Raw genomic sequence first — 14,515 nt, forward strand, 5'->3', positions numbered from 1 at the left:
CACACACACACACACACACACTCGTTGGGGTCATGGGGTAGGAAAGGTAAGTCTATATAAATCATTATAAATATTCAAATAAAACAAGGATTACTGGGCTGCTGTAGTGAACCCAATCTGAACTAAAATTCTCTAGTTTCGCCATCTGTCTTTTAGTAGCATTCATTAAAAGCGGTGGGGAGGTGGAGCCTATACGTGGCCATACTGCTATACTCAGCCCCATACATCTAAATGCCACAAATACGAAGGAGTGGATAGGTGAGCTAAGTGGTAATAGGATACAGAACATTTGGCCTATAGTAGGCTCACTACTTCCAGTTGATGGCAGCCTGGTGGTAACTTGAAAGTTATAATCTAATGTGGGGAAACTTCCTTTATTCAAAGAATTGTTCTGGGAACTGACAGAGGGTTCAGCTTCAAGGGCTGCACGACTTTTTTTTTTTGGGGGGGGGGGGAGAGGAGAACACTGCTTATAAAGAAGCGTAATTAAAAAGGCTCACATTCCGTGTGCGGCTCACGTGGGGCTGGGCGCGAGTCACAGGCCAGAGCTCGTTGAACTTGCTGGCGGCTGCTGCGCCTCCATTGAGCCTCCCAAGCACTGCGAAGAGCGGGATCAGGGCTTGGGCCGTATTGGCCCCGCGACCGGGGGAAGGCAGGAACAGCGGGGCCGCGTTGCCTCGCTAAGCAGCGCTTCCTCCCCTCCCCGTACTAAGCCTACGCCGGGGCCGCTGCGCACAGGGACGCACGTTCCGCGCTCCCCCGCTATTCGCTACTAGGTGAGCTGCGCAGAGGGGCCCGTCGGCGTGTTCGCGGATCGCGCCGCACGCTGGGGTGGCCCGGGAGGCCCCAGGTCACCCGGAGCGGGAAGGGGGTTTGGGCGGGACTCGCCTGCCCTTGTGCCAGGCGGCCCCGCAGCTCGGCAAGGCGGGTTGGGCACGGCAGCTTCTCCCTCGGGGGCTCAGCCGGAGGGCGAGCCCGGGGCTGCCGAGGCGAGGGCCCGAGCGCTTGGTCCCTCAGCTCATGTGTAACGCTGCCCCGGCACGAGGGGGCGCTAGTGCCGGGGGGGGGGGCAGGGCTCTCCCATTCGGCAGCTCCTGGGCCCTGCCAAGGCCTGGCTGGGGGACGCCTCCTAACCGCCAGGCTCCGCCCCGCCCAAACCTGCCCGCGCGGGGAAGCTACTCGCGCTCTGTGCCTTGCGGCTCATAAGGGACGTGGGCGCATGCGCAGCAGGCTACGTTGGGGTCCCTGGGCTTGTCTCTGTAACGCGTGCCTGAGCCGGGCCGTTCCCATGCGGAGCGGGGAGGGGAGGGGAGGAGCCTGCTGAGTGTCCCCACCTGAGAGTGGCAGCTGGCGGAGGAGGGGCGCAGTGCTGTCAGCGGTATGTGGCTGTGCGGGCAGGGCACTGCGAGTGTGCTGCTTCTCCCGTCCGCTGTCCCGAGGGAACTCCCTCCCCATGCTGGGTCCCGAAGCACTTCACCCAGGATTCCCCCACCCCGTCTTTATAAATTGCACCCTGTATGCTCCCCAAAGTCCCCATCCTGTGTTTAGCTGGAGTCCCGAGGCTATTGAGACCCGTTCCTCTGTCTGTGCATTTCCCTTGGTGCCTGCCTGTTTTTGTACCTTGTTGAGTGCAGGGTAATTCCTTTCCTGTGCTTCGAAAGGCTTACCTCCCATTCCTTCTCCTTTGTATTCTTCTCCCCATCCAGATTGTCTCCCCCATGCTCACCACAGTATTTCTCTCCCCCTTCATTTTTTTCTCTGCCCGAGGGTATTCCTTAACCTACCCTAGGTGTTTACTAAAACTCATAGTTCTATTTAAAATGTTCATTAGAACTTCAGGATCTTTACATGCATTGTTCTTATTGCTGTTTTGCAACTTTGATCGAATAAAATGAGAAATTTAGGAATCACTGACATGTTAACAGGGCCGGCTCCAGACCCCAGCGCGGCAAGCACGCGCGTGGGGCGGCCCTTTCCCGGGGGGGCGGCAGGCTGGGCCGGCGGACCTGCCGCAGTCATGCCTGCGGGAGGTTCACCAGAGCCCCGGGACGACCGGACCTGCCGCAGGCATGACTGCGGAGGAGGCGCTCGTCCCGCGGCTCGGCTGGACCTCCCGCAGGCATGACTGCGGCAGGTCCGGTCGTCCCAGGGCTCTGGTGGACCTCCCGCAGGCATGCCTGCGGCAGCTCAAGCGGAGCTGCCGGACCTGCGAACCGTCCGCAGCTGCGGGAGGTCCAGCCGAGCCGCGCGACCAGCGGACCCTCCGCAGTCATGCCCGCGGGAGGTCCGCTGCTCCCGCGGCTCCGGGGCGCCTCCCGCACATGACTGCTTGGGGCGGCCAAAAAGGTAGAGCCGCCCCTGCATGTTAATCATACATATTTTTTCTTTGCTCTCCTCTTCTCACGTCTAGGAAACATAGACAGGTTTGGTCCATTCACACTGAAAATAATGTGGTTTAAATTATATAAATACATTTGTTACTGTGGGGAGAGTGGGAGTTTAGTGATTTAGGGCTAGATCTTGCTAGCTGTTGAGCACCTCCTCTGAGAAGGTATGGCTGTCAGCCCACATTTACTGCCCAGACACATGATACATAATTATTTATTATTTATTTATTTTATCCTTAAATATTTGTATATAGCACCATAGGGGCCCATGATGACACAGAGCCAGATTTTGTGCTACAAGAGGTTATAAACTGGCCACATCTCCCCATCTGGCATCTGCACAACCCCCTTAAAACCTCTCCTATAGGTGGGTGGGGAGAGGGTGTGGTTGAATCATGTTGTGTTCTGGCAATCTGCAACTGGTAGATGGCACTTGCCTGCTATAACCAGCCAGTGTTAATTAAAGTACATTGAGGAATGCTTTAATCTCTGCTGGGGCCGACACAAAATCTGCTCCCTTGCAGTATCCCTCTTCTGTTACATCCAGCAGAGAATCTATCCCACAGTCTGTTCCCAATGAATTTATATCAGTTTGAAGATAGACTTTATTTCCTAATTTGAGTTACCATTGTAATATTTAACTTTTTTATAACTTTGTTCAAACAATGTTGCTTAAGGGCAAAATACTGGTCCTAGATTTATAGGTTTCAAGGTCAAAAGGGAACATTGTGATCATCCAGTCTGAGCTCCAGAATAACACAGGCCATAGAACTTTCCCAAAATAATTCCTAGAGCAGATCTTTTAGAAAAACATCCAATCTTGATTTAAAAATTGTCTGTGATGGAAAATCCACCATAACCCTCTGTAAATTGTTCCAGTGCTTAATTATCCTCACTGTCAAAAATGTAGGCCTTATTTCCAATCTGAATTTGTCTAGCTTCAACTTCCAGCCATTTGATTGTGGTATACCTTTCTCTGCTTAACTGAAGAGCCCATTATAAAATATTTGTATATCCTATAGACTGTAACCAAGTCACCTTTTAACCTTCTCTTTGTTAAACTAAATAGATTGAGCTCTTTGAGTCTATCACTATAAGATGCGTTTTCTAATCCTTTAATCAGTCTCATGGCTCTTCTCTGAATTCTCTGCAATTTATCAACATCTTTCTTGAACTATGGGCACCAGAACTGGACACAGTATTCCAGCAGCGGTCACATTCATGCCAAATTTAGAGGTAAAGGAACGTTCTACTCCTATTCAAGATTCCCCAGTTTATGCATCCCAGGATCACATTAGCTCTTGTGGCCATAGTGGCACACTGGGCTGTTATGTCCTGTTGAAACCTACAGCAGTTTTACCTTTGACTTCGGTGGGACCAGGATTTGACCCCTGAGGCCTAGTCGTGCAATGTGTTGTCCTGAGAAGTGCTAAGAATGCTCAACTACTCTTGGTGTAAATGAGGGTTCAGAGCACTCACATCTCACAGGAAGTGCTCAGCATTTTATAGGGCTGGGCCCTTTCTTTGGGAAACCCCCCCATTAAGTGTTGAGGGCCTGCCTCTAGAATTTATATGGTAGTTTGGTCTTACTAGAACTACTCATATTTGTAAAGTTGTGCATAGGTGGAAGTATGTGCAGGATTGGAATCATATAAAAAGACACAGTCGCTTCCGTAAAGACCTTACAATCAAAGAAATAAATCTTTAGTTTAAGAAACAAAAATATGCATTTAAAATTGTTGATGTACTAGTTATTTTACTGTTGGATTGCGTGTAAAATCAGCACAAATTATTTTTAGTTTTCATTGCAGCTGCCAATACTAACATTCCATTTTCTGTGCAGATGTCACTTAACTTGGATACTGAAGATGACTTCTATCTGGAAGAAAATAGATTCAAGCAGTGTTGTGCAGAGTTCATTAAACATTCACAGCAAATAGGAGATGGTTGGGAGTGGAAAAGTATAAAGGTATGGGCAGTAATTTGATATTTAATAAAAACGTATTGTTGCAAGGCTTTCCCTCATGTCCTACAGGCTGGTAAGCCAACCAAGCCCCAAATGTGGTGCCCCATTATGCAAAGCATTGTGAAAACACATAATGAGAAACTTTTCTCACCTTGGAGAGTTTGACCTAAATAAACAAGACAAACACAGGGTGGGAGGATAAAGAGAGGCACTGAGAGGTGAAGTGACTTCCCCAAAATCACACAGCAGGTTACTGGGACACTGGGATTAGAATTGAGGTCTCCTGACTCCTAGGGTACGTCTACACTACGGGATTATTCCGATTTTACATAAACCGGTTTTGTAAAACAGATTGTATAAAGTCGAGTGCACGCGGCCACACTAAGCACATTAATTCGGCGGTGTGCGTCCATGGTCCGAGGCTAGCGTCGATTTCTGGAGCGTTGCACTGTGGGTAGCTATTCCATAGCTATCCCATAGTTCCCGCAGCCCCCCCCCCTTGGAATTCTGGGTTGAAATCCCAGTGCCTGATGGGGCAAAAATCATTGTCGCGGGTGGTTCTGGGTAAATGTCGTCAGTCATTCCTTCCTCCGGGAAAGCAATGGCAGACAATCATTTCGCGCCCTTTTTCCCTGGATTGCCCTGGCAGACGCCATAGCATGGCAACCATGGAGCCTGTTTTGCCTTTTGTCAGTGTCACCGTATGTGTACTGGATGCCGCTGACAGAGGCGATACAGCAGCGCTACACAGCAGCATTCATTTGCTTTTGCATGATAGCAGAGACGGTTATCAGTCATTCTGTACCGTCTGCTGCCATTGTAAATTGGCAATGAGATGACGGTTATCTGTCGTTCTGTACTGTCTGCTGCTGTCATGGGTGTCTCTGGCTGAGGTCGGCTGGGGGCGCAAAGACAAAAATGGGAATGACTCCCTGAGTCAATCCCTCCTTTATGGTATCTTAAAAATAGAATCAGTCCTGCCTAGAATATGGGGCTAGTGTACTAGAGAACCAGTGTATCGGAGAATCAGAGAGCACAGCTGCTCCGTGTCAGACCCCGCAGAAATGATGAGCTGCATGCCATTCACGGGGGGGTGCCCCTGCAACAACCCCACCCGTTGCTTCCCTGCTTCCTCAACCTTCCTGGGCTACCGTGGCAGTGTCCCCCCCATTTGTGTCATGAAGTAATAAAGAATGCAGGAATAAGAAACAGTGACTTGTTAGTGAGATAAAATGAGGGGAAGGCAGCCTCCAGCTGCTATGAGAGTACAGGCAGGACATTAAACGGTGCGGGGGAGAGGAGCCCAGCATCCCGCTGCTATGATAGTCTAGGCAGTACAGAAGCTTTTCTTTACACATGAAGGGTGGGGGCTGATGAAGCTCAGCCCCCAGTTGCTATGATGAGGACAGTTATCAGTCGTTCTGTACTATCTACTGGGAATGACCGGGAATCATTCCTATTTTTACCCAGGCGCCCCTGGCCAGCCTCACCTGAGGCCAGCCAGGAGCACTCACAGGCTGATGACGAGAACGGATACCAGTCCTACTGCACTGTACCGTCTGCCACCGGGGAGAGGGGAGAGGATTCTGCTGTTTAGCTCTCCAGCACCCCGTCTACCAGCAGCATGCAGTAGACATAGGGTGACATTGAAAAAAGGCGAGAAACGATTTTTTCCCCTTTTCTTTTTGGGGGGGGTGAAGGGTGTAAGTTGACAACATACACCCTGAAACACCCGGGAAAATGTTTTTGACCCTTCAGGCACTTGGAGCCCAGCCAAGAATGCAAATGCTTTTCGGAGACTGTGGGGACTGTGGGATAGCTGGAGTCCTCAGTACCCCCTCCCTCCTTCCCTCCATGAGCGTCCATTTGATTCTTTGGCTTTCCGTTATGCTTGTCACGCAGCACTGTGCTGAGTCCCTGCTGTGGCCTCTGGAGATTTTTTCAAGTGCTTTGTCATTTTGTCTTCTGTAACGGAGCTGTGATAGAACAGATTTGCCTCCCCATACAGCGATCCGATCCAGTATCTCCCGTACGGTCCATGCTGGAGCTCTTTTTGGATTTGGGACTGCATCGCCACCCGTGCTGATCAGAGCTCCACGCTGGGCAAACAGAAAATGAAATTCAAAAGTTCGCGGGGCTTTTCCTGTCTACCTGGCCAGTGTATCCGAGTTCAGATTGCTGTCCAGAGCAGTCACAATGGTGCACTCTGGGATACTGCCTGGAGGCCAATACCGTCGATTTGCGGCCACACTAACCCTAATCCGATATGGTAATACCGATTTCAGCGCTGCTTCTCTCGTCGGGGAGGAGTACAGAAACCGGTTTAAAGAGCCCTTTATATCGATATAAAGGGCCTCGTTGTGTGGACGGGTGCAGCGTTAAATCGGTTTAACGCTGCTAAAATCGGTTTAAACACGTAGTGTAGACCAGGCCCTAGTCTCATTCAACCATGATGCCTCTCCAATCCAATTTCTTTTTCTGCCCTCACACATTTTCCTTGTCTGAAAACTTCTCACCTACTTTTAACTTAGTTGAAGACAATATCAAAATGAGCCATTCAGATGTAATTTGCCATTTTCATTTATAAATCTTTTCCATTCATCATTGAACGCGTTGGCCCAGATTCTCTTCTCTGGTATGAAAATTTTGTGCCACACTGCTGGATACAGAACCTAAACCTGGGGTAGTTAGGCATGAGTGGAGCACTCAAGGGTAACAAGATACATTTTGTTGGGTACTGCATGCATAGCAACTTCTAATCCACCTTCTTCCCAGTTTCTCTGTGCCGGGGCTGCCTTATTTATCTCCCTCCCCTCCTCCCCCGAATGCTATAAAAACTCCATGGCCCACCTGTGCCTACAAAAGTCAGAACCAGTGTTAGGGGGTAGCAAGCAGGGAAGGGGCCCCATGAAGCTAAGTTGCTCAGGCTTCAGCTTCAGCCCTGGGAGGCAGGGCTCAGTGCCCATGGCCTCAGCCCTGTACTTTGGGGCTTCAGTTTTCTGCCCTGGGCCCCAGTGAGTTTAATGCCAGCCTTGCTTGAAGGATCCCCTGAAACCTGCTCGCAGCACCTCAGAAGGTCCCGAACTCCTGGTTGAGAACTGTTGCGATAGAACATCTCCCAGGCTGCTCTAGCAGACACATCAGAGAGCTTGGCCCTTTACACAGAATTAGAAAATGCAAAGATGGCTGTAACTGAGAAACTAGACCGGTAATTCTATTTAGTGACTTAGTACCTCTCCATCCTTTTCTAAAACTTTGGGGAAAATCATGTGCAATGTTTAAAGCCATCTTTATAATATTTTAAAATATATTGAAGGCTTGTAGATCTGTGACAATGCTTTCCCTATACACTAGAATTTGTAAACTAGAATTTAAAACTCTCACTGCAAAACAGGCAGGACTCTGGTAAAAGAAGAACATTGCTTCAGCCACAAATTGCAACTTCTCTTTAAATCACATTTTTTTAAAAGAGTGAAAATATTAGCAAAAGAGTTACAATGCACCCTTTCATATAGTCAACCATTTGAAACCTTAGATTTCAGTCCAAGGCTATGTGTCTGAGGAGTTTATTCAGAACAGAAAGATGCTCTGAGCCTCTACCAGGAATTCAATACTTGGGTCAAAGTTTGAACTTTCTGTGAAATAGAAGCTTGGCTGAAAATAGTGAAATGAGACAGATTTTTTGTTCTCACATATAAAAAATGGTGAGATTTTTTGTTAATGGGCCAAGTTGGCGACTCTCCGATTCCAGATTGTGATAAAAACTTGGCCATGGAGAACATCCATTTATTCAGTGATAATCAGGGGAGGAAATTTCCCTTGAAAGAGATGAGTGTCTTAAAGCAGAATGGGTAATAGACAGGTTTTTTGTTCCCTTTCCTCTCCCTCCCCTCAATATATATGTGTGTCAGGAACAGTTTGGTGTACTCTTAATGTTGCTGATGTCATTTACTTGGAGCCCATTCCTACATTCCATACTCATATGAATAGTCTCTTTGATGTCAGCGAGACTACTCATGCAAGTCAGGGTTGTAGAACTGTTCATGAATTCAGTAGAAATTAAATTTAAATGATAGCCTAATTCACAAAGTTGGATGATTTATCATGTCATAAACTCACCTGGTCTAAGCAAAACCCTGTATGTATAGATGTGGAGGGTGAGGTCCATATTATGTTATAACCCTCTCTTGTGAAGGGAGAACTACAACGTGCAGTGTAGGAGTGCATCACTTATAGACCCGATGAAGCTGAATTTGGGTAGTAATACTGAATATTGCACAAATTAGGCAGTTACAGCTACTCTGCCAAAGCCATGTATGCATTTACTTTCATTATAATTTTTATTTCATAGGCAAATAGGTTAATCTCATCCCCATGTAGTCATGAGTAACCATGTCAAAGGCTATTGTGACCCAAATACATTATGATCTACATGTATTTATAAGCTAGTTTAAGTATAGGCAAACTATCTTCCCTTATTTTAAGGAGAAAAGTCCCTACAGCTGTATTGATTCATTTATACATAAATATATGTTGTACTAGAGAAGCTCTGTAACATGGGAGATGCTTATCTTTCTTGGGTCCCCTACGCCTAGTGATGGCAAGAGGTGCCTTCCTACCATCTTGCTGGTATAAAATATAGAGATTACTAACTCCACAGGTTCCTGGCTTTCACAGATATATCTTGCAGGGAAATTACAGGCTGTAGAGTTTGGAAGCATGCAGAGAGGTTGGGCTCCTTCTTCACCCATCAGGAAAAGCTGGTTTAGGGAAGTATATACTACATGCCCACCCCTGTTCCATCAGAGCTCATTGTACCCCCCTCCCCCGGGCAATTCAACCCTGTGGAGAGCAGGTGGTGTTTCTTCCACTCCTCTTCTCCAAAGATTTTCTGCCCATGTAGGCAGGTTTAATTGTCTGGTGCAGCTCTCGAGGAGGTCCACAAATAGAAAATTCTCCAGAAAGCCACTTAAGTGGGCTCTCTGGCTATTCAGGTCAGGCCTATTTTTTCAGTCATTTCTGTCCAATTTTTGGATTGCCCTTATGGCACTTCAAAACTGAGGTGCAGCTCTTTCTGCCATCAGGGACATCCCATGTATAAGCACACTGTCAGTGAATTTGACCCACTGAGATTTAGGAGGAAGACAAATATAGCATGTCAGCAAGAGAAGCTAAGAGCAAGGCAATTTTTCAAAATATCCTTGTTAAAAGTTTATTAACAAAAATATATATAACCAGCATTATCATCTTGTTTCAGGTATGAAACTTGATAAGAACAAAGCACACAAATAGCCCATAACAGATGCTGCAGTTAAATATATTTTGTAATATCGTAGAAAAGACAAGACAGAATGAATGTGTCAGAATGGAACACATGTTGATTTAAAGATCAGAATAAACGAACTAAACTGTGTCAGAAATGGTAGATTAACCAAAGAGTTAAATTATAGTTAAATTTGCAGCCCTGTCAAGCAATTTAAAGCTACATTAATGAGTTTTGTTCAGAGACTGTTTTGAATGGAATCCTTTTACATCAGATGTTACACATATGCTTTCTGTTTGTTTGTTTGTCTAAAATAAAATGTAATGAAACAGCTAATAAAACCCCAATTTATTTGTTTTCTTTGAGAAATAAGTCCTTAGCATGCAGATACTATTTATTGTCCTCCATGCATTTTTGCTGCCTTTCAGCGTGTGCATTTTCCAGCAATCCATTATTAACATGGTCTCTCATATCTTATTTCTAATTGACAAACTCATTTTAAAGGATGTATATCAGGGTGTGGAGAAACCCACCAAAAGTCTTTCTCCATCCTTGTGCAGTTGTGCAAGGACCTTTCACAATGCCTATGGTAAAAAGGGAATGAAGTCTAGGAAGGGTCATCATGGCCATGTCCATCTTCCCCGAGTCTGAGGCCCAGGCTGTTCTCTCTTAAAGGATGGAGCAGATTGCTGTTCTGCACGCCAGAGGTCTGTGCACTTGCAGAAACTGTGCTTGTCTGAGGCAAACTCTCCTCTTGAATGCCCCTTATGGAGAAGTGAAGCTCTGCAATGGTCCCTGTGCAAGGCAGTGGGGTAAATGCCCATATATTGTAAAGTACTTGTATCATGCTTGTATGTGGTTTAAATGAAAAAAGCTGATCTATAAAAATAGATGAAAATTGTTAATCATCCAAATGATAAAAATGAGAGCATGTTTAGGGTTACTTTGGTCCCCTCACCCCAGTTCTGACCACCTGTGTGTGAGGTTATGCAACCCAAGAGGGAAAAATCCAGATTAACCCTAGGAGTTTGCTGAGATAAGGGAAATTCGTTTTTGTGTGACTAAATGGTTGTAAGTATGCAGGTACAATCCCTTACTACAGATATACTGCACCAGTGAAAATTGGGCATGAATTGGTGTCACATAACCTGTGAATTTACACAGGTAGGTGGCACTGGTGTGAGCCCTCTCTTACACCGGTACTGCTTATCTATCTTATGGGTTTACACTGACTACGTCAGGGTTTCTCAAACAGGGGTCGCCGCTTGTGTAGGGAAAGCCCCTGTCGGGCTGGGCCGGTTTGTTTACCTGCCCTGTCCGCAGGTCCAGCTGATCGCGGCTCCCACTGGCCTCGGATCGCTGCTCTGGGTCAATGGGAGCTGCGATTGGCCGGACCCGCAGACAGGGCAGGTAAACAAACTGGCCCGGCCTGCCAGGGGCTTTCCCTACACAAGCGGTGACCCCTGTTTGAGAAACCCTGGACTACATCAATGTAGCTGCATTTGGCAGAAATCTCCAGTAGAGAGAGATGCTAAGTGTCTTGTTTAATTTAACCATCAACTCCTGTTCTGCTGTTACTGTTTTTATAGATGTTATCTTAATATTATGAAACTGTCCTTTTTCTAACTGTCTTTTTATATGCAAAAGGTTTTAGATCAGATCTAGATTTTAATGAGCATTCAAGGGCTTTACTGGTAGTGGGCTTCAGGCATTCCTCTATGATGCAGTTTTAAGAACATTAATAGTTAGGTTTTTTTAATGTCATAAGCACTCTAATTCTGAGAAGAGTCTGTTTTCATCCAATACACATTAGGCCCACCTAATGCAAATAGGACAATTTCCCCACCTGGGGTTGAATTGTACATAGTTCATGCCATTTTGTTGGAATAGTCTTATGATTCTGTTTCTGGGGAAAAAAAAGTTTGGTATCCGATACTAAAAATGACTTTGACTATGTTGCTCTTTCTGTCTGTCTCCTACCAACTATTTCCTGTCTCCTGAGACCTTCCACCTATGCCCTCAGCTGCTCAACTCTCTTCCAGACCTCAATACAATGTTTTCCAATAGCTTCCTTGTGCCACCCCTCCGGGTACCCAGATATGTAGCACTGATGCATTATCTTAGCAGCTGTATCACATTTTATTTTAATTAGTGGGGCAGTTGGCTTCGTCTAAAGCTGTTAGAATTGCTCTGAACTGGCCATCAGGGGATACTAAAGATTAGTGCAGTTAGGACCCTCTATCAGCAGTTTCAGAACTTCATTTTGCCAAGCATTGGTGCCAGAATTCTGTGTTTTATTTATTCTGTAGAATGGTGGTAGCAGTTAGAACTTTACATATTTAAATGATTACTGAAAATGTTTTTGGTTTGTATTTTCTGAGCACAGGACTTTCCTGATGGTTATATGAGTAAAACACACTTCCAAATGAAAAATGGAAATACCCCATCAATTTTCAAGGACAGCACTAAGGAAAGTGATGAGCAAACATTCACACATGTTGAGGTAAATACAGCTTTCTCTATTGATTTGCCTTAAAACGTGTGTATATAAAATAAATTATGAGCAAAATGTTTTTTCTATTGTTGCATTCAGCATTTTGTGAGAATATTCAGGTCTTGAATGATCAGGGGGTTTGAACAATCTTCATGTAAAATCTTATCCTCTTCCTTCCAGTTTATACATGAATTGGGGAGGAAACAGAGAGGCAATAATGTAATTCACTAAAATCTGTAATACACATACACAGTCTCATCATGGAAGGATGGTACTTATTTGTACCATGATCTAACAATATTAAGGAAATATTCACTTTTTAAAAAAACTGAACATCAAGATTTACTTACCTAAGAGATAAATATTAATCAAGGCAAAATATATGAGGTCAATTACCTTGAGGGACAGTAAATATTGATATTTACTGAAGTAAGTCAGTATATGAATTGTGAATATTTTTGAATATCAGAGAGAGAGAGAGAGAGAGAGAGAAATGGAAATCACTTCCATTGTGGTATCAATTTCTTATACAGTAAAAGCTGTGTTATCTGGCACTTTACCAACCGCACCCAAACTCCCTCCCTCCATATAACTCTTAGTTAACTGGAATTTTTGACTAACCGGCATGCTCCATTCCCCCAACATGCCAGATAACAAAGCTTTTACTATCTATCTAATCTATCTATCTAATCTAATCTAATCTAATCTATCTATCTATAGCTTATTTTTTTAAATTAACTTTTAAAAAGGGAAAGTAAAGTTGGAGGTCCTCATTTTTCCCTGAGCTCAGAATGAAATTATATAAATATGTGATCTGATTTTTGACATAGCTCCAGACTTTAGTTTTATGTACCAATCAGGAGATACACCATAGAAACTCATTGTCTTGTTATATGACTATTTTTCAGCCAATCATAAGCCAGGGTTCTTTTTTGAGGCGTGTCCCTGTGGGTACTCCACTTTAAGTAAATCTGCACCCCTGTACTTGTAATCAGAGATTTTTAGTAGCAGTGCCTAGTTGGGTTGCACATGTGCTGTCCCCATCTCGTGCTGCTTCACACAGTTACATAGTGATGTGTGGCCCAACCCTCCCTTAGTTCCTTCTCTACTGCCCCTTGCTTGAGATGGAGCAATTGGCAGTGCCTCTGATCTTTATCTTTAATCAAGCTTTAACTTTAAAGTACTAGTTAATTAATTAGTTAATAGTTAACTGCCCTGTCTCTTCCCCATTTATTTATTTCTTTTAAAAGTTTTTTTTTCTTATCTTAGGAATTTAAGTTTCAGTTATTAGGATTCCCCTTACTGTAGTGTAGTTATCCTCCCTCATGGGAGAAATCCTATTCAAAGGGGCATACCTGGCTCCCCAGATATTAAACGTTACCTCACTTGCCGGTCATCAATCCCAGTTTCTGATGGGCATTCGGAGTGTGTCTGCTGCCGTGGTGAGACACACATTCCACATAAATGCTCCCACTGTCTCAGTCTGAAGGCCTGTGCCAGGAAAGCAAGGGACCTACAGCTAAAATTCCTCATGATGGAGAAGACTCTGTGCCCAGCGTCCGATCTGGGATCACGGACCCCTCCTGGGCATTGGTCTGCAACGGCGGCATCTGACAGAGGTTCCCCACCATTCTCTCAGAGGAAGGAGCACTCCGACAAAGAAACCGACCCCCCTTCTTGTGAACCCTTCAAAAAGAGACATTCCCCGACCCATCAGCCCCCATTGGTACCAACTGCACCAAGACCATCCACCTCTGAGGTAGTGGGACCGTCCAGTATTGTGGTTACCATGTGAGCCAAAGATCCTAAGTGGGCTGGCTCAGAAAAAGGCACAAAAGGGATACCTACCATCCTTGCCGCTGTACCACTGGAGCTGCTCAAACATGCGGCACTGAGCAGTGCAGCAGCGCTAAAGTCTGTGGTGCCACCTTCTGCCTCCACAGCATATAGCACACGATCCTTGGCACTGGCAACCATGGTAAAGGCACTGGTACTACCAACACCCCCCTCCTCAGTACCGATGCTTTTGGTACCACAGCAATTTGTCTGACATAAAGACCTTTTAGTCTCCTCAGCATTGGAATCTCCACTTCTCAGTATTGACCTTACTCCAGCATGCTCGATACTGTGCCAACTTACCACACTACCCAGATCACCTCTTCCTTTATCCAGCGACAAGGATGATGATGATGGAAGAGGAAATCTCCTCCTCCCATCACTCCTTGCCTACCCACACAGCTACCAGACCAGGTCCACTAGAGAAACATGAATACCACCCCAGACCTGAAATTCAAGGATGGTACATACACCTATGGATGCTGCCACTAATGCCATTCCCACCACAATGGCCTTAATGAGACCCATGGGCAATGTACCGCCAACACTATCTGAAGCCTCCCAGTCCA

At 45.6% G+C, this 14,515-nt stretch overlaps 1 protein-coding gene and 1 long non-coding RNA gene across 12 annotated transcripts in view; one reads left to right on the forward strand and one right to left on the reverse strand.

The window, feature by feature from the left end:
• Window positions 1-620, reverse strand: part of LOC123372754 — a 39,986-nt gene extending 39,366 nt beyond the window's left edge. Inside the window, exon 1 of the long non-coding RNA XR_006580436.1 lies at window positions 501-620. This is a non-coding gene — a long non-coding RNA (uncharacterized LOC123372754). The remainder of the gene's footprint in view (window positions 1-500) is intronic.
• The window catches only part of ATG10 (autophagy related 10), a 159,679-nt gene that overhangs the window by 28,363 nt on the left and 116,801 nt on the right, over window positions 1-14,515 (forward strand). For 5 of the 11 annotated variants that reach the window (XM_045021163.1, XM_045021161.1, XM_045021162.1 and 2 more), the window contains 2 exons: window positions 4,231-4,356; window positions 12,003-12,119. In XM_045021163.1, the coding sequence (XP_044877098.1) occupies window positions 4,231-4,356; window positions 12,003-12,119 (243 nt within the window). Of the gene's footprint in view, window positions 1-2; window positions 47-241; window positions 259-639; window positions 777-824; window positions 851-1,082; window positions 1,379-3,537; window positions 3,624-4,230; window positions 4,357-12,002; window positions 12,120-14,515 lie in introns of those variants that run through there. The other 6 variants (XM_045021169.1, XM_045021171.1, XM_045021166.1 and 3 more) reach the window with 6 other exon arrangements.

This window comes from Mauremys mutica, chromosome 6 (genome assembly GCF_020497125.1).
Source record: "Mauremys mutica isolate MM-2020 ecotype Southern chromosome 6, ASM2049712v1, whole genome shotgun sequence".
Classification (NCBI taxonomy): Eukaryota; Metazoa; Chordata; order Testudines; family Geoemydidae; genus Mauremys; species Mauremys mutica.